Source organism: Aphelocoma coerulescens, chromosome 1 (assembly GCF_041296385.1).
Source record: "Aphelocoma coerulescens isolate FSJ_1873_10779 chromosome 1, UR_Acoe_1.0, whole genome shotgun sequence".
In the NCBI taxonomy this organism is placed as follows: Eukaryota; Metazoa; Chordata; class Aves; order Passeriformes; family Corvidae; genus Aphelocoma; species Aphelocoma coerulescens.
The window spans coordinates 65191863-65211000 of NC_091013.1; the positions used below are offsets into that span (position 1 = coordinate 65191863).

A 19138-nucleotide genomic window follows, 5' to 3' on the forward strand; every position below is an offset into this window, starting at 1 on the left:
ACTTAAAACTGCTATTCTTAAGGCAAGATTGATTTTATTTTTTCTAATATGATTTGCATCTTTGTAAAGCCAACTTTTGTAGGGGAGAGAGCAGAATAAGATGTATCATAGTAGTTTGCTGTTTGCAAGAAAAAATATAGGACAGAAAAAAAAAAAACATTGAAAAAACAAGGCTGGAAAATCTCCCCCCAGATCCACTTGAGAGCTTCCATGACATGGGAACTGACTTGTCTTCTGGCCAAATTTTGAGCATTGATTCATCAGAAAAGTAGGAATGTTTATAGAATAATTGCATATTTGAAAAATAAAACCAACCTGCATATTTTTAAATAATATGCACCATAGGTGTCCAAATCATTTGTCTTAGGTTAATTTGGTCAAGAGGCTTTGTACTAATCTTATTTTTCATCTTCTAAAGGATCTTTTCTTAACACAGTGGTAGGATGCTTACTGGTTTTGGAACTATTATACAATTGTAAACATGCTATGATCCAGCTTCCTGCTATTGTGAATGTTTGGATTGAGATAAAATAATTTGTTTTAAAGGAAGTTTTCTAAATACACAATACTTTTTTTTTCTTCATCTGCATGTAGCTTAATTTACAGATTAAACCTGGTGTAAGTATCATATGTAAAATGAAAAGTATGCTGTATTCCAAAGCTGGACTTTTTAAATCCATTTTTGATGGTGCATGGTAATCATGAACATCAAATAAGGCCTCATATGCATACAGGCTAGATACTCATGTATGAATTATATTTACATAGCTGCACTTCAGTATATGTGCAAGCAAGCTGGAAAACCTTCTGGGAAAACGTTTAGCTACAGACATTCAGGATGTTGCAATTGTGTGCTTGCAACAAAGGTCAAGTGTATGTCAGCAGAAGTTTGCTGGTGCGTTCTTTGGAGCCCTGTATGACGCAAGATTCACGCTGAAGTACTTTTAAGGATGTTTCCTACCTTTTCATGAGTGTTCTGTTCCTATTTTCCCTAAGTTAAACATAAAACCTGTTAATTTGTAAGCAAGCTTCGAATGGTCTTTAACTTGTTTTCAAAATAAAACTCAGTGGCCAAACTCGGTGATCTGTGATGTGCCCTTTAACGGAGACACCAGCAAATGAGGCTGCTGAAGGGGTGGTGGAGCAGGGGGAGAAATAGATTTGTTCTTACAGACGGGAGATTTCTGTGATCATGCTGTATGCCCATGTCCCTAATAGCTTTTGTGCCTGTTGGAAGGAAATTTCCTTCACTCAGTAGTATGAAAATAAGCATGGGGAAGGAGGGAGAAACTCGTGTGCACTGAGAAGAAGCTCCCATCGTGTGCTTGTGTCTTATTAAATGCCAGGCAGTTTGTGTAGGAAGACAACCTAAAACACCTGGAGTGCAGTGAAAGCTCATGTTGGAACTGCCCTCAGACCAAGTCGATGAAGGCATGGGACACAAATCCATGGAAAGAACTAGCTCTTGGAGATGCGTGGGCTTTTTTCCTTTTTAAATAACAAAAGTATAATAAGTACCAGTATAATAATAGTTAAGAGGCTAATAAACAAAGATAGCTGTGCTGCACTGAAGAAACCACATTTCTAGCCCAGTGAATTCCAGAAAAGGGTTAGTATAGAAATGACCTCATTGGATAATTATCTTTGCAAATAGTTCTAAAACTCCTCATAAGAAACAAAATCAGTCCTAATGCTGAGGCATACTTAGTTACTGAAGCAACAAAATCACTATCCTGTGCCACCATGTTTAGGTGGTGGAGGGGGCTGTATTACTCTCTTATGCATCCCAAGCAGCCTCTGATGTTCAGCTGGTCTTTGCGCATGTAAAGTTGTTGTGACCAGTCAATGTGATTGTGATCTGGGCTTGCATAGTGCAATAAAAGCTCCAAGGCCTCCCTCCTCCAGCTAAAGTCTTTCAGTTTTAGTAAAGAGGCACAGGGCAAGTTTTGGCATGCAGAAAATCCTTTGGGCCTGCAAGACTGAAAATGCAGGAGTTTGGTTACCTGATGCCTGTCAAGGTGCGTACGTGCTTTTGTTCATAGGGGTTGGGTGGGAGGATGGAGATTTGACACATCAGCGTTAGCAAAAGCTTGTGGTTTAGAGACATCAGCAGAGCTGCACTCTCACTGACATGGCTTGTTCTAGTGGTTGGTAGGAGGAGATTTTATTGCTACAGAAGAAGCAACATAGAAGAGCCTATAGTGCTGTTGTCACAGGCGTTTGTCTGGAATGCTATACACAAATGTTTTCACTAATTAGGCTATTTCACTGCCATGGTTTAGTAAAAATGTCTTTCTCTTAGACCCACTCTTAACAAAAAGAAACAAAATTACAGGTTGGTTTAGTTCAGAGAAATGCCTGTGCTCACTCACTAAGGGCTGAGGTTGCTGATTTTCAGTTGGTTTTCAGGTTGTTGGTTAAGATTGATTCCTAAGAACTACTTCCAGGAGAGTGCATTTTGCTTCTTGTGGCTTAGGAAATCCTGGAAGTGGAGACATGGGAAACATCCTTGCTGGGGAGATGGCCAGCAGCAGGACAGGGTGTTGCCTGTGCCAGAGCGCATTTTCTCATGTGGTGAGAGGAAGAACTTGGGACTGAGAAGGACAGGAAGGAAGGGGTCATTGATGTGGCTGTCTAATTGCAAGCAACAAGAGGGCTGTGGTTTGCTGGCTGATCTTTATTTCATTACCAGCTGGCAGTACCAGCTGAAATGAACTGCCCTGCAGAGGGGACGCAGAATGCCCTGCACCCTCGTGGAGCAGAATGTACCCAGGGTTTGAAGTGCCTTGCCTGCCAGGGACACAGGGTGGTACCTGTGTGACAAAGCACAGGGTGTGATGCAGCTGTGCATGCAAGGGCATGATTTATACTGATGTCCAGAAACCTTCGTAAGCAAGGAAAGCTGTACCGGGAATGATGATTTTTTTCTGATGTAATTGCACTGTCACTAGGGCTTAATTTGATAAATTGAATCAGTCAGAGATTTTATTTTTGAGTGCCCTGGTTCTCAGCACTAGTGCAGATCAGACACAGCTCTGACAGCCATTCTCACAGAGAACAAGAAATGTGGAAGTAGTTATGATTCTTCTATAAATAGATAAATATCACTATCTGAGCAGAAAGAGAAAAAAGTGACACTCAAGTCTAAAAACTTTTATCAATGCAAAATCTCTCTGATGTCCAAGCAAAAGAACTAGAAGTATGTACGAAAGGTTGAGGTTCTGCACATAGGCATAATTTACGTGCAGCCATTTCCCCATTCAGTGACAAGTCGTGGTGTCCTTTCAGATCCCACTGGCAGTTTGGTCAAATGCTTTATTGATAGAGATTCCTGCCTTAAACTCATCACTGCAGTATTGAGAGTCCAGCAGTGCCCTGTGTAGTGCTCTGAGAAGAGCGAGCCACAGATGTGTATAACTGTGGAGTGAAAAATATTCTTTTTATTAATAATGTCTATGTATAGAGAGAGGCTTTGATCTGTTAGAAGAGGCAACATCTGACAAATACCTCTCGGCTTAAAGAGAAATGGGTTGAGGTTTGTTATGGTCCCTATGGAATTTACATCACTGTAAAAATATTAACTCACAGAAATGGTTTTTATTCTTCATATTCCAGGCTGTGTATTTCTGTAGGAAACAATGACACTGAGGTCAGGCTCACCACCACCAAGGGGCACAACCAGTCACCTTCACACCATCACCCCAGTAAACCCTTTCCAGGTTCAAAGGCAGAGCTGATGCCAATGCAATCACAGCGTTACCAGGGGAGGTGATGCTGTGGCGTGGAAAGGGCCTGTTCAAGCCATGGCCTGAGTGTCCCTGAGGCCCTCCTGCAGCCAGACTGTCACTTGTGTCTGTCTGCTGCACCAGGTGTTTCTCCAGCAAGGTTCTTCTTAAGGCCTGGGGCCTGTAGGGCAGCAGCTGGAGAAAAGCTGGCCTGCAGGTCTGTCACCTCCTTGCTCCTGTTAGCACTTGTGCTGGGGCTTGAGAGGGACAGCTGGGCTCCAGGTGACACTGATGGCAGGGGCTGGGGGCCACTACACTCTGCAAGGAATGTGAATGCACAGAAAAGGCTGGCAGGAGAGGCTATGCCCCCTCACTGGTTAATTCTGCCTGTTACAGGCAGGGAAATGGGTGTGATTCAGGCAGACATCTCTATAATCTGTGACTTTTACAGCCCAGGGGCTTTATTCAAGCAAAAATTCTGCCAATAATTAGTATTCGGACTAATATCCAGAAGTTCCCAACTTAGTGGATTTTTAAATGCATACATTTCAGTCATGCAACTTCAGGAAAACTGATTTTACTATAATTGAAATCACAGCTTTTATTCCCACCGGCAATTACCATGAAACTATAGCAACAGTTTTAAGTGAAAAAATTAGGATAATAAAATTACCTAAGGTTGGGTAGCAGCTGGAAACAATGAGTCAGGACTGCATGACTGGACAATGTTTCCCATATGTCTATGACCTATACTCTAAAAGCAGTTGTAACAAGATGTTTAGAATAAAGATTTTGTCAGGTCAGATGTGAAAATTATCATTAATACTTTATTTGACCTTGCAGTGTTTCCTTTGTTTCTTTTTTTTTTCCCCCAGTAGGAGCTGATTTTTTCTTTCCTTTGTAATTTATTTGAAAAGTCTAAAGGCTTCATTTATACAGGATTAAAACATTCAAATCAGTACTTCTAAAAAAGGAGAAGGGGAAAAAAAGTGCAGCAATTTAAATATGGTTTTACACAAGGATGTGCCTTTCTTTGGAAGTACATACACACATGTTAACTCTTCCTACTGCAGTTTAGATGTAGTTACTATAGCCAAGGCTTTGGGATGGATGATTAAAGGTTATTGTTGCTTGATTCATCTGCTACCTCCCTTCGTCTCCCTCCAGCTGTAACCTGAAGCATGCTGAGATTATATTTTGGTTTTACCTGTTTATGAAGGGGAGCCCTAAGAGCCTTGCTTGATGAAAAAGTGCATAAAATTTGACTTGAGAAGGCGCTTGGTGCACTAACAATTAAAAAAACTTAGTATTTACACTGAAGCTGGTTTGTGAACTCTTTAAAGGGAGCAGTGCACAGAGGGCCATGAAACAAATTCTTTGCCTGCCATCTGGACAATCCAGGGCCTGGCTCTAACAGTATGTTAAAGCAGCTGCGAGGGAAGCCACCCAGGAGGGTGTGTTTCCTTCTTGCTGACAGCTGGCATGGTCTCCACTGGCTATGACCAAGTTTTCTGAGATGCTTTGCTCTTGTTTTAAATTCTTTTGTGCTCTTAAAGCCAGTTGTGAGGAGAAGGCAATGGACTCAGCTGTGGTTTAGGGGTTTAGCTTACTTTTCCAAGCTGGTAGGTCTCTCTACTTGTCTGTGGTTCAACTGTAGATGACAGACTGTCCTAAACTCGAAACCTTCCACAGCATCTGGTATCATCTGAATACAAGAAGTATTTAAATGTGCTTAGAAGCAGGGTAAAGTTACTGCCAGTTTTACTAGAATCATAATAAGGAATGTCTAAATCCCACTACAGTCTACAACTCAAACATTTAATTTGGAGTTTACATACTTTGATTTGTTCTGTATTCACTTTTCTGTAATTGGTTTAATTCTAATCATAAAGCAGAAAGCCAGACACTTTTCTCCTGTTTAAAGTTAATGAATATAAAGGAAAAGCCTGAACAAATTACTAAAATGTACAAATGTAAAGATACCAGTGAATTTTAATAGTATAACATATTAATGCTCATGACGATTTTTTGGGGGGTTTTCTTAAATCCAGAGTTTTTACAGCAGTCTCACTACAGCCTTTGCTCAGGTAGTTGCAGAGAGCAGTAAGGTGTCCCAAGCCTCCTTTTCCCAGGTTAAACACCCCCAGCTCCCTCAGCCGCTCCTCCCAGGACTTGTGCTCCAGGCCCTTCTGAGCTCTGCTGCCCTTCTTTGGACTTTCTTGTAGTGAGGAACTGGACACAGGACTTGAGATGTAACTCCACCAGTGCTGACACAAGGGGACAATCCTTGCCCTGGTCCTGCTGGCCACACTATTGCTGATACAGGCCAGGATGCCATTGGCCACCTGGGCACACTCTGGCTCACGTTCAGCTGCTGTTGACCAGCACCCCCAGGTCCTTTTCCCGTGGGCCACTTTCCAGCCACTCTTCCCCCCGCCTGTAGCGCTGCAGGGGCTGTTGTGGCCGAAGTGCAGGACCCAGCACTTGGTCTGGTTGAACCAGCGGTCCTAAAGGGTCTGCAATTCCTGCCCTGCTCTGCACCTGCACAGTTATCCTTACACACAGCTCTGCGTTTCTTCCCGTCTCACGGAAAAGCTGTATCGGCTGCCGGGGCTTGCTGAGTACCTGAAGCGTCACGCACGGCACGGATGCGCTGCCGTCCGTGTGGCGGCCGAGGGCCGGGCGGGTCTCTGAGGCCGCGCCGCCGCTGCCGCTCGGTCCCGCCCCGTGTCCGGGGCCGACAGGCGGAGCGGGGGCGCGGCCGCCGGCGCGGAAGTGACGGAGCGGTGGCGGTGACGCCGTTTTCCCGCGGTTCGGGCGGCGGGCGGGGGCCGGGAGCGGGAGCCGGCGGCCCCTGGTCAGTGCCGCCCGCGGCGGGCGCTCCCGGCAGCCGCTCCCGCCATGCCGCCCAAGCCCCCGCGCAGGGCGGGCGCCGCCAGGACCCAGCGCCACAGCCCCGACGGCGGCTCCGGGCCGCCCGCCGCCCCCCGGTAAGCGCCGCCCGGGCCGGGAGCGGGCTGGGGGCGGGCGGGCCGGCCGCGTCGGGGCTCTCCGCGCCCGGGGCTCCGGGCTGTGGGGCGGTGTCACCCCGGGGCGGCTCCGGCAGCGGGTGGCGTGGGTTCCCTGGTCGCCTCGCGGTTCGGTGTCCTCGCTGGCGATGTGTGGTGCTTTTCCTAGGCTCGAGGTCGGCGAAGCGGACTTCGTCGTGCTCTGTGATGCGCTGAAGGTGTCGGACAGCGTGAGGGAGAAAGCGTGGAAGACGTATGAGAACTTGTCGGCAGCGGATGGAGCTCTAGTGAGTAGCTACTGCTCGTAGCATCGCTCCGCAGTAGTGGCTGTCCTGTGCTACTGCTCAGATATTGAGCTGTAACTTTGCGGCAGCGGCCGCCGAGGGTCCCACAGCCAAAGTTCACATACTGTGACTTAGCTTTTCGAAGTGAAAGCAGACTGAAGTGGGGTGTTGCCATGCTCACGTCTCTGTAAACTGGCTTCTGTAGAGTGCCCTTTTTTGTTAATGTTTTGCGATAAAGGTACGTGCTCAGGAATCCTTTTAGATTACTAACAAGTGACAGTAGAAAACAGCACCATGCGCTCAGTTAATTCTTCGAAGTGCAAGTAGTTTCACATATGTCGTAGTCAGCTTTATACAGGTTGTCTCATTCTGTGTTTCTGTGTATTTTTTCCCTCTGCCTCTTTTATGAGGCCATGAAGAGGGTACAGACAAGACTATTGCAGAGACAAGAATGTCTGTATGTTAAACCTTTCTTTTCTATTGCATAATGTTAACGTGTGCTTATCATTGAGGCATTTCCGTTCAAAGTTAGTCATTGGGCATGTGTAAACAGATTAATAAAATGTTAGGCCCTTTCTTGATTTTTACTTTTTCATCTTCTCAGTATGACTGCTGTGTCAACAAGCTGACTCAGAGAACAGCTATAACAGAACTAAGTCATGGCAGAAGCTTTGTTATAGAGTCCAGATGTAGTTCTGTAATACTTAGCTAGGGTATTATTCCCACTGTGTGGACTTGCATTGTTCTACATGTTGTGACTTCTGCTTGGCCTTCTGCAACTTGAGCTGACTTACCACACCTATGCTGTCACTACTAATAGTTTGTTATCTGTGTTTTTTAAACTGCAGTGTGGAAATACCAGCTCTTGATGCATTCACATCACAGTGTTATAATAGCATGGGAAGGAGACTGCACAGCTCTTTCAGTAACAGATACAATTTTTGGTCATGGATGTTCATGGGAAGCATTTCCCTAAAAGCATAGTTGAGTTCTCTTATATCAATGAAAACAGGACTACTCAGTTCCCTTGACTGAAAAAAAACCAAGGCAGGTTTCAGTATAATCCTGCAAATTTCATTTACAGGTAAAGTTTTGTTTTCACTAATCATTACTTAGCAGTGGCCAGGTAAGATACGCAGTGTTTGAAACCTTTTGGCATTGGAGGATTGCCTCCTTTACCTATTCAGAACCAGACCTTCATTATTATATATAGCTAATATCTGTTGTCTTGCTATTAAAACTGATTGCTGAGAGCCTTTCAATTAACAGGAAAAAAAATCCACATTGTACTGTGTTTCAATCCAAGACCTTTTCCTCAAACTTACAGATGTATTTGCAGGGTATTGAAATAAGTAAGCTGGCAAGTGTGTGCCTCCATGGGGACCTGGAAGGTACTGGAGTGCTACTTCTAGCTGAGAGCAGGTTTCACCTGACTCTGAAGTCAAGTGAATTACAGCCTGGTTAATTGCTGCTTCTTTTCCCAAATCAAACTGTTATCATGGTGAGCTTGGCTTCTCAGGGTGACTCTCTAGTTCAAGTTGCAGGGATTCAGGAGGAGGCTGCTCTTTTTCTCCCTCTGGTGAAGGCATTATGGTGGAGGGACTGTCCCAGGGTTTGTCCTGCAAGCACCAGCTGCATATGTTTTATTCAGTGAGATTCAGTACTAACCTGTTCAGTTCTGAGCTGGAACAGAAGCTGTTGTCTAGTAGCTTTCTGTTCTGAAGCAGAAAGGGAAACACCAGGCCACCAGTTGAGACAAATACTTACCAGAACATTTCTGTTTAACTGTGTAGTTGGTTTGACTTGAGGAAGCTTAAATCATCAGGCCACTGATGGAAATAGAGGTAGCATCTAAGAATCCCCCTCTCAAGCCACTTACAAAATACGAAGACCTGAAACCTTACCTTTCTTGGCTCACTGGCCTTGTTCTTTGTGGTTGATATTAGAATTGTGTCTGCCTAATCTCTGACGATGTGAAGGGCACTCATAGTGCTAACTAGGAAGCAGCGTGGCCCAGACTTTAGGTACTGTGGTAACTGGCAGATATTCAGGGTTGAAATGTGGGTTTGGATGTAGTCTGATCATCTGCTATATCCTTGCTCAATGAATATTTAGTGACTTGAAGTGGAAACATCTTGTAGTACTGTCCTTTTGGAGTCACTTAGGGTGCATGTACAGAGACTCTGCAAGCCAGGTGCATGTGGCCTAAAAGTATAAAGCAATTATTTTTGGAAGGCACATTCAAAAAAATTGCTAGAATGTAGTGACCGATCGGCCTAAATGTGCCTGTGCTTCAGTGAGACACTTTACTGGCTAGGCAGGCATCAGCCAGGAGGGGAGAACTTATCTGCTACTCCATGGAATTAAAGCCAATGCCCACTGGAGCCACTGCTTTTTTTCCTTCAGGATGTCACCTTTCCACACTGGTATGTTTTCTTTTGAGCATTTGAGCTACTAGTGATGATACTTCTCTCTGAAATGTCAGCTTTCTTATCTTGCATGTTCTTTCTGTGCACTGTAGCTTTCCTTGCAGTGCTCTCAAGTTATCTGTTTCCGCAGCGTGTGAGTCAAGGATATACAGCTGCACCCTATTGCAGCTGGGCCTTGAGTCCTTGGAACAGCTGAACCTCTTTGAGAGGTGTGGAGGAGGAGAAGGGTGACAAGAGAGAGATGGTAACACAGTTTTTATGGAAAATGTGGCTGACCTGTAGTTGTAAAAACTGGATCTTCAGAGAGGGACTGTTAAAAAGCACTAAAGCCATCTGTTAAATATGGTGGTGTTTCCCTTCGTAGTGGGAGAACATTAAAGATTTCCTCTGTGATAGCTAGAGTTTAATGTCACTCTTCTACAACAAAATGGTAACTCAAAGTCTCTTAGACAGAACCCCAAACTGTGGCTCCAGAGATGTTGTATTGAGCCAGTGCTCTTGGTATATGGGATGAAGGAAGGTGTCTGATGTGTGATCAGGAAAAGGTTTTCTTTTTAAATTCTTTTGATATTTGGTGAATTCCCACGCAAGCTTACTGTAAAGAGAGCTTTTGCATTAGTGTCATACAAATGTTTTTTTTCTCTCTGTCATTTCTCTTCTTTACCAAACCAAGCTGCCTAGGTAAACAGAATGTTTTAGAGTTGTAGTTTTATTGTCTTAATTTCAACACTCTTACACACTGATTGTTTTTGGCTTAACAGTTGACTCTGGTGCTTGCTTCTCTTGTACTCTTAATTTTTTGTAGCTCTCCTGAAATCCGTATTATGAACCAATAGTGCCTGTAAATTCTAGATGGAGTGAATAGATTTAGTGGAATTACTGATGTTCTTTGGTGAGCAGCATGTGATTGTTGGTGTAAGAGATATTAGAAGTAGTCCAGGAAGCCATACTAATACTGCTATGAAAAAGCTCAGGGCATTTGTTATATTCTGCTACTGTTTGTTTTGGTAGAGAACAACAACATGAGAATCTGAAGGAGAATATGGGGTGATACAAGCAGGAAAAAAAGCTTGAGCGAATTGTTGCTGAATATATTGGAAAGAACCTGTGTGAGGAACAGATGACATGGTGACTAAATTGGAACCAAACTTCTCCAAAGAAAACTGAAGTGGTTTAAGAAATTGATAGAAATTGGAGTCTGCCAAGGACCTTAAGACACAGGGTCTGGTATGCTTCAAGCTCATCAGCTTAGTTGGCTGTAGTATGTGGTGCAGGGGTTTGGAGCTCCATTTTTTGTTGGCTGTTCATAGCCCTGTTAGGGAGACATGGCTCACTGTTCTCCTGCTGCAGCTCAGCTGTTCAGACTCAGGAATTCCTGAACCATTTTTATCAAGTATTTGTCTAACCCGCTATTAAAAAACTGTCATGGTGAAAGATCTGCAGTCTGCATAGTTAGTTTTTCCTAGTGTAGCTTTCTTTGCCCTTGTATTTTTTCCCCCAAGTACTGTACTAATTTGTTTCTGTTACAATTCAAGCCTGTGGTGTAAAATTCTGTACCAGCCAATTCTCTACCCCATGAGAATGTATTATTGCTGCCTTTTCTTTTCCCTCAGAAAGTCTCTAGCATCTGAAGATGTTTTAGGTGGTTTTTCTTGTTTCTAATTACTTATCTTACATCCTGAAATTCTCTCCAATTGGTGACTTACACTGGTATGCAGGAGTTGATCTGCTTAGTGAAGAAAACATACAAGGTAAACTGTAGCTTAAGTTGAGGAATGAAATAATGACGACTTAAATATGGAAGGTTGGTCTGTATAGACCAAAGTGCTCATGTTCAGCAGGCCAAGTGTCCCCAGTCCCTAAAATTTCACATTTAAATTAAATCAGGTCCTTTTAGTTGTGGTTTCTTACTAAAAGGAGAACATTGGTAAGCCATCTCATCCTCATGTTAAAAGACAGAGAGGCCTCTTGCTTTTGGCAAAAGCATGAAACACATATGAGGTAATAAAGTATTTTCTGTCTAGACTTTGTCTCTAATTTATAGAACTGCAGCTGATCTGAACATGAATCCATTGAAGCTTTGGATGGATGAGCAAAATTACAGCTATTTTAGGATCCTCTGTCATTAAAAAACAAAGAGCTACTGAAAGTCCCAAAACAAACAAATCATTGCCACGGCCTCTTGCTGATGATATTCAGTATCTTAGCAGCAGATGCGTTGCTTGTATGTGCCCTTGCACTTTAAAAGCTCAGGCAACTGGTATAGAGTTTCTTTTTTTACACATCTTCTGCCTATCTTGGGGAAAGATTGATGGCCCTTCCAGTCTTGCTACATGTAAAAGTATAATAGGAACTTTGCATATCAGATGAACTATTTTCACCACTTCAAAACTTTCCATTTACTTCATTACTTTTAGCTGGTATTATATTTGAATTTGATCTCATCCATTGAGAACTAATAATAATCTTCCATCCCAGACAATGTTCAATAGAAAATTTAAAACTGGTATTGCTGAAAAATGGAGGATCTAATTGTCTTTACACAGAACTTCTTATATGTAGACAGGGGGTAAATTGGTCACTATCAGCTTTTTTTCTTCCCCTGGGATATTTTTCCTTCAGGTTTTTATTCTGAACAGTTTTCTAATGTGAGAGCTTCTTGAGTCTATTCTGCAGTCATCTTCCACCCACTGTAATCATAAACATGTAAAGTTAGAATGGTTTGGGTTGGAATGGACCTTTAAAGGTCTTCCCATTCCAACCACCTGCCATGGGCAGGGACGCCTTCCACTAGACCAGGTTGCTCAGGGTCCCATCCAACTTGGTCTTGAACACTGTCAGGGATGGGGCATCCACAGCATCTCTGGGCAACCTGTGCTGGTGTCTCACCACCCTCACAGTAAGGAAAAGAATTTCTTCCTAATATCTTATCTAAACCTGCTCACTTTCAGTTTGAAGCCATCTCCCCTTGTCCTATCTCTTTGTGCCCTTGTGAAAAGTCCCTCTCCAGCTCTCTTAGAGCTCCCTTTAGGTACTGGAAGGTGCTGTAAGATCTCCCTGAAGCCTCCTCTGCTCCAGGCTGAACAACCCCAACTCTCTCCAGCCCTCTGATCATCTCCATAGCCTCCTTTGGACTCTCTCTCTAATTAATGTCTGTGAATGTTTCTTGTACCATCAAGCTAGTTCTCTGTATTGATTGGAATGTAGTAACTGAGATTTTAGTAAGCCAGGTTCCACATCTTTCTGTTCAAAAATCAGGTGCTTGGTATTTACAGTGAGACATCGTATATCCCATTTGATTCAAGCATCCATCTGTCTTTGCATGTTTCTCATGTACATTTCCATTGACCTTCTTTTATGCAGCATCATTTGAAGTTTCTATTTCTGGATCACTTTTGTAGGCTGTCATCAAAATCGTTATCAGTGTTGGCAGAAGAGTAAACATCTCTAGCTGCATACTGGAGCTGAGACTTCCTGTGGCCATTTCCTCCTTGGGACTGCTTGAGCACTGGAGAATCTCTTGAGGCAGAGAACAGAAGTTATTTCTGTTAGTGCCTTTAACACCTTGCAGCTACATCTGGAAAGAAAGAAGCAAGGATCCCATTTCACAATAGTTAGTGCTGGATGAGCATTTTAAGCCAGTGACTCCTCCCAGGTTGTTTTCACTAGATTTAAGTAAACTAGTCATCTGGTAAAAACCAGATCAAATAAAAGCAATGGTAGGTCCAGAATGAGAAATATTTTGAAAGCTTTTGTAAGAGTTTTAGATTTTTTTCCCACAGAAAGCTATTCAACAGAACTGATCTACATTGCCCGAAGTTATAGTATTGGTTCCTCTGAATCCTAAATAAAAGATGAGAAAAAGAGAAAGAAATCTATGTAGACTACTAGGTGTTAATTAATCTTAGGGCTAGTGATTGGTAGGTAGGCTTTGCTTCATTATCAGTTGAATTAAGGTCACTGGAAGTCATCTTACTGAAACTGAAGGACAGCCAACAGCAGATGTTGAGCTGTTGTCTTGCCCATTTTCTGCAGTGATGCTGTATCAACAAAGATCTTGAGTCAGACTGGTGAAGAAGAAAACCCTCAGAAATTAATTTCTGGCTATGAATTTTTCTTCATTTCATTCCTATGCACTCAAGTCCATCTGAGATGAATCATCTGCTTTGGCTGTGAACAAAGCAAAATAGTTGGAAGGAGTGATGCTGCCATGTTTTTGTTCAGCAGGCAACTTTAACTCATTCGTGTAGGAAAGAAGTGAACTTGAGGAGGGAAGGGGTGTGAAGAGGGGAGTACTTATGAGCGTGACTTGCCAGGAAGTTATCTCCTTATCCCTTCTCCCCTCCTTCTGCCCCATGATGTTTGTATTTGTTCTGGTTTCAGCTGGAATAAAGCTGATTTTGTTCCCAGTAGCTGGTATAGTGCTGGATTAGTTTTGGATTTAGTATGAGAATGTTGGTAACGCTGGTGTTTTAGTTGTTGCTAAATACTGCTTGCTCTAAGTCAAGGACTTTTTAGGTTCCCGTGCTCTGCCAGTGGACATGCGGACAAAGATCTGGAGGGAGCATGGCCAGGACAGGCATCCTGAACTGGCCGGGGGGTATTCCACAGAATGTCATGCCCAGTAGATAAATTCTTGGAGTTTTGCTGGGAGTTGCTGATTGCTGCTCAGGGATGGGCTGGGCATTGGTCAGCCTGTGGTGAGCAAATGTATTGAGCATCACTTGTTTCTATTGGGTTTTATGCCTCTCTCTATCTTTCATTTCCCTTGCAATTATTACTAATGTTGTTGTCATTATTGTTGCATTTTATTTTGTTCCAGTTATTAAACTGTTCTTTTGTCAACCCATGACAGTTGGTTTTTGATTCTCCTCCCCGCTGCAGGGATGGGAAGTGAACAAGCAGCTGTGTGGTACCTAGTTGCTAGCTGGGGTTAAACCATGACAATATTTATGGATTAAAATCACTCAAATCTTCATGCATGGCTATGGCAGATACCTTATTTTCTGAGAAAACTGCTGTTTACCTGTGTCTTTGGTTGTTTTAACCAGCAGTAGCTGGTGGGATAGTCCCAGTCCAGTGGTCTTTCATGTTTTTCTCTCCTTCTTCCTTCAGCTGTGTTGTAAGGCAGGCATGCTCAGGTGCTGCTCACCTTTGCTACTAGAAAAAAAGCCCAACCCATAATCTATTTATCTTGGGTTGTGGGTAATTTTTCTTGTTAGGCCAGGAGTCATCCAAGATGTTGTGTTGAGGAGAAGGTGTCCAAAGCATCCTGACCATCAGCAATGGGTGTGGGAGTAGTCCTGATACTGAAGTTTGACTCACTGTAATGGTTTGGAACTCATGGATTGCTAGGCTGCCTCTGAGACTGCCTTCTTGTTAGTAGTAGGAACAAATGAATTGTTATCCCAAACCATACTGGACAAGGAGTTTAAAGGTCGTTCTTGGAAAACCAGACCTCTCTCCTATTGAGTAAACCATTGCTATAGCCTTCTAGCATTCATGCTGCCAGAGTTGAGCTGGGCTGCCCAGGAAAGCTAGGTTTGTTTGGATAGGCAACAAACCAGGAACAATTTCACCACTTGGTAGCACTCAGTCTTCCTGCCCTACAAGGTGTTGTATTTACAGGACAACATCCTGGTCTGAGTTTGCAGGAGCATGGAGTGAAAGGAACTTATTTATTAAACAAGGTCAGGTGTATGCTCAGTCTGTGTGTAGTCATCCTTCTTGGTAGTTCACTAGCTAGCATTAACCTTCACCATTTTTTACATCCCTTTAAGTATCAACAAATGCATCTCAGTCTGTTAATAGCTTATTTCAAAATTATTTTCTCTTGTGCAAGGAGTCATGATTTGTGGAAACACTCAAAGGGGAATGCAGGAAGAAAGTAATGACTAAAATGATTGTCAGTTACTATGTTGTTGAGGGTGGCTGATTACTTTTTCCTTGAAGCTTGTTCTATAACTCTTAACAGTTGCACAAGCCAGTGAAACTTTTTGTTCTTTGGAGAAGGCCCCCAGTCAGTCTTCCCTGATGTATAAATACCACAGAACAATTGCCAAAAAAAAAAAAATTGTTGGCAATATGAGTGAAATTGTATCATTTATGGGCACAGCAGGTTATTGGTCATGGTTACTGCTGACTAAGCAAGGACATGAGTGGTGCAGAGGATTTCGGCGTGGTTTTGGAAGACCACATAAGGTGGAGTGAGCTAGGTCCTGTTGCCTTTGGGGAGCATTTTCTAGAGTTAACAGGCCCCTGCAACTTGCATTGGTGTTGTCTAGGAGGCAGCTAGGTGGAGTGATCAGGGAAAGGATAAAAAAGTGGGCTAGGGAGTGGGCTAAAGCAAAGCAGTGTAGAAGAGCAGGAATTCAGTGTTTCCATTCACTTGCTCCTGGTGCTCCGTTTCACCTCTGTCCTCCAAGAGATGTCATGTCCGACCTAGAGCTGCCGAGACGTGCGCTCAGATCCTGCTCCTTTGCTGTGGGCCTGGGTGGTGTTGGAGTTTTATTCACAAGGATGCTGGATGTCTGAAAAGTGTTTTACAAGTTTGCTGTTTCTAGAGGCTTGCAGGGCTGCACCCATACCTTGTTCTGTCTTCAAAATAGCTTTGTTTTCAAAGCTACCTGCGTAAGGGGTTTTTTTCTGTGCTTCTGCAAATCACTGTTCTCCAGAGGTTTTCCACTGTGATGCTGTTTTGGTGGAAGGGTGTTGAAATCTTAAGTGTTGCCTGTCTGGCTCCAAGTGAGTGGCTTGTGAACCATCATCAGGAGTTCTACTCTATGTGGATGCCATGTCTGTCATTGTGGGTTGGCTTCTTTTGATGAAGGATGATTGGTTATAACTTGTACCTTCTAAGTAGCAGAAGGCAGACCTTAAATGTAGAGGTATGGTAGGAAAATGGCTGGAAGTGCCTGTTACTGTCATGCTTTACGAAGCAGAGATGGGTTTGTGCTCCAGCAGTGATGAGTGGTTGACACAACTGAAATCGCTTAGGAGTGTTTATTGCCTGTCACTGTAAAGGTTTTAATTATTTTTTTATGGCTTGGCTTCTTATTCTTTAACCTTCAGTGTCTTTTTATGGTCAAATATGGTAATTTAGGGGAAAAAAAAAAGGAATCATGACTTCTGCTTTTCATAAATGCTCCATGGAACTAAAGCTTGTATTTCAGAGTTTTGCTGAATTGTATGGGTAAAACTGATCATGTTCTGTAGGAGTAAGAGTTGAAGTGCTTGGTCTTTCACCTGTGTTGTAAAACCTGGAATGGTTTCCCATTATCAAATAATTGGCTATCATAGTCATATGTTTGTTTGAGGATGTTTTGTTTAACCATTTCTAATCATGTTTGGACTAATTAATGCTTTCCATGTATTACCCATTTTTATTGAATAATAAAGACTGTTTCCTCTCTTTTTTTCTGAAAGGCTTGTAACAAAAAGAAAAAGGAAACATGGGGAGTATGTATCTTTATTGTAGCAATTGATCTGGATGAAGTGACATTTACTTTCACTGAGCTTTTGAAAAGTATTAACATAAGGTAAGTGAGTTTAAGTGTGTGAATTTAGATTTCAACAATTAACTCACCAACATTTTTATAAAGAGACTGTCTTTAAAGCATAGTGAATCTTTGTGCATATCAGATTAGTTGATTTTAAAATGAAAATTACTTACCAAAATTCTGAGTATATTGGTAAACTAGAAGTCTTGCTATTATATTTTAGTTGAGGGAACAATGATACCTGTTTGATTCATCTATGGCTGGCTTCGGTTGTAACACAGTTTGTTCTTGCTCTCCCTAAAGTATTCATCAGTTTAGGTTGGTGCAAATTGCACTTAAAATATTTTTCTTTCCCTCTATGAAGAATTTCCATAAAACCTTTTTCCCAGCATTAGGCTTAGGCTAAATCAAGAAGTAGGGAAAAAAAATATTACTCTTCAAACAGTTTGCCAGCATGCTGCTCTTCTCAAACATTTTAATGCCAGTCTAAACTTTGTGCTTTCATACATACTTTCTGCTAGGGGAGTATTACTGTTATATTGTATATTAACTAAGTTCATAATACAGAAATTAAGATTATAGTATCTGCTTTTAAGGTAAATTTAGGTGGAAAAAGCACTAGGCATAGCTTGTGTTAGATTCAGCTAAGGGAAAGAATTCCAGTGCCATCTGCCTAGTAACTGTGCCGTGTGTGGAAAGCATACGCAGGAGCAGAGCCTCTCGATGCTCTAGGGCAGGAGGCTAAGTCCTGGCAATAACCTTGGGCCAGAATATCCTTTTCCTTGAAGTCATCTGTTATGATTAGACTTCTCCATGCCCTCTTCTACCTTGCATCATCTCCCAGAGCAGGGTCAAGTCCAATGTTTTGACTTAATCTCTTCAGTGTTGACTGCCTTGGAACCGTGTGGCTGAAAGCCAATTGCATTTGTGCAGCGACATTCAGTGTGTTCCACCCAAGTTCCACAGACCAACTTGTGCTGAAAACTGAGAGACTTTTTTCCTTAGGGTTTCAAAGAGTAAGCTGTTACTCTGCTGATTGTGGTTTTTAGCAATACTCAATTGCCTGTTAGCCCTGGGCTTTTTGTCAGCTGTAAGGTCAAACTGGCAGAGCTTTCTGCTAGTCATCTTATCCTCTAGAGCCTTCAGATATATTGGAAAGATCTTTTATTCCATGATAAGAGTTCTTATATGAGCTTCTGACTGGTTTTGTATCTTGTTTCTTTAATCTGACAAAGATCAAAAAGTCTCTCAGAATATTATGATAAAGGATCAAAATATATTTGATACAGTTGAAATAGTTGAATATATTTGATAGCTTCCTCCTTTTTAATTTTTAGCAATCTGCTCATTTTAGTTATGAACATAACAAAATGCTTCCTTGATGGCCATAATATTACATGGATGAGTAGGGAGAGCTTTGATCCCACGTGTAATAATATTTCCAAAGGTTGGAGATCTCCTTGCCCCGATACCTGTTGAAAGACTTGAAATTCCATATAATTCAATGCATTCATCTCAGTTCTCATTCCTAGGTCTTTCTTTAACATGGATGGAGCCAAGGTTCATGTTCTTAGAGTAGTAGGAGCGTTTCTGTAGTAGAACAGGAGAGCTGAGAGGTGTGTGTTGGATATTTGTGGTATTACCAGCAGAGCAAGAACAAAGGTGTGTCTAGTTAGCAAGTTCTGACTTCCAGAGATAATATCTGTGCTAGGCAAGAAAATATTCCTTCTGTAGTAGAGCCTGTATCGTGAGATACCTCTGCTGCCAGGCTGAACAGTATTCCTGTGTCTGGAAACGTATAGGTGGGGCTCAAGGTAAACAAGTAACATTTCCCAAGGCAAGGTTTCAGTCACTGGTAATAATAGTAAAAACGTGCTGGAGTCTAGTGAAGTAAGGCAATGGGTTTTCATATAGATGTGTTTTTATTTTCTCTTTTTAAAGAGCTGTTTCAGAATATTTGTTTTCACGAATTATGATAATGTATTTTTTTTTTCGTTTTTCAGTGTATGCACATTTTTTCAGTTTCTGAAAGAGGTGGATGTTAACATGGATACTGTAAGCACTAAAGTTGATAGCACTGTATCAAGGCTGAAAAAGAAATATGATGTATTATTTGCACTATACCATAAGTTTGAAAGGTAGCGTGTGTTTTTTCATTTTGCAATTGATTTTTGTCTGTCAACATTTAAGTAT

At 42.3% G+C, this 19138-nt stretch overlaps 1 protein-coding gene across 1 annotated transcript in view; it reads left to right on the forward strand.

Moving 5' to 3' along the window:
- The first annotated feature begins 6521 nt into the window (after positions 1-6521).
- RB1 (RB transcriptional corepressor 1) overlaps positions 6522-19138 on the forward strand; it is a 71147-nt gene continuing 58530 nt past the window's right edge. The window contains exons 1-4 of the mRNA XM_069010678.1: positions 6522-6715; positions 6903-7020; positions 16872-16984; positions 18949-19083. Coding sequence (XP_068866779.1) covers positions 6627-6715; positions 6903-7020; positions 16872-16984; positions 18949-19083 — 455 coding nt within the window. The 5' untranslated portion in view covers positions 6522-6626. The remainder of the gene's footprint in view (positions 6716-6902; positions 7021-16871; positions 16985-18948; positions 19084-19138) is intronic.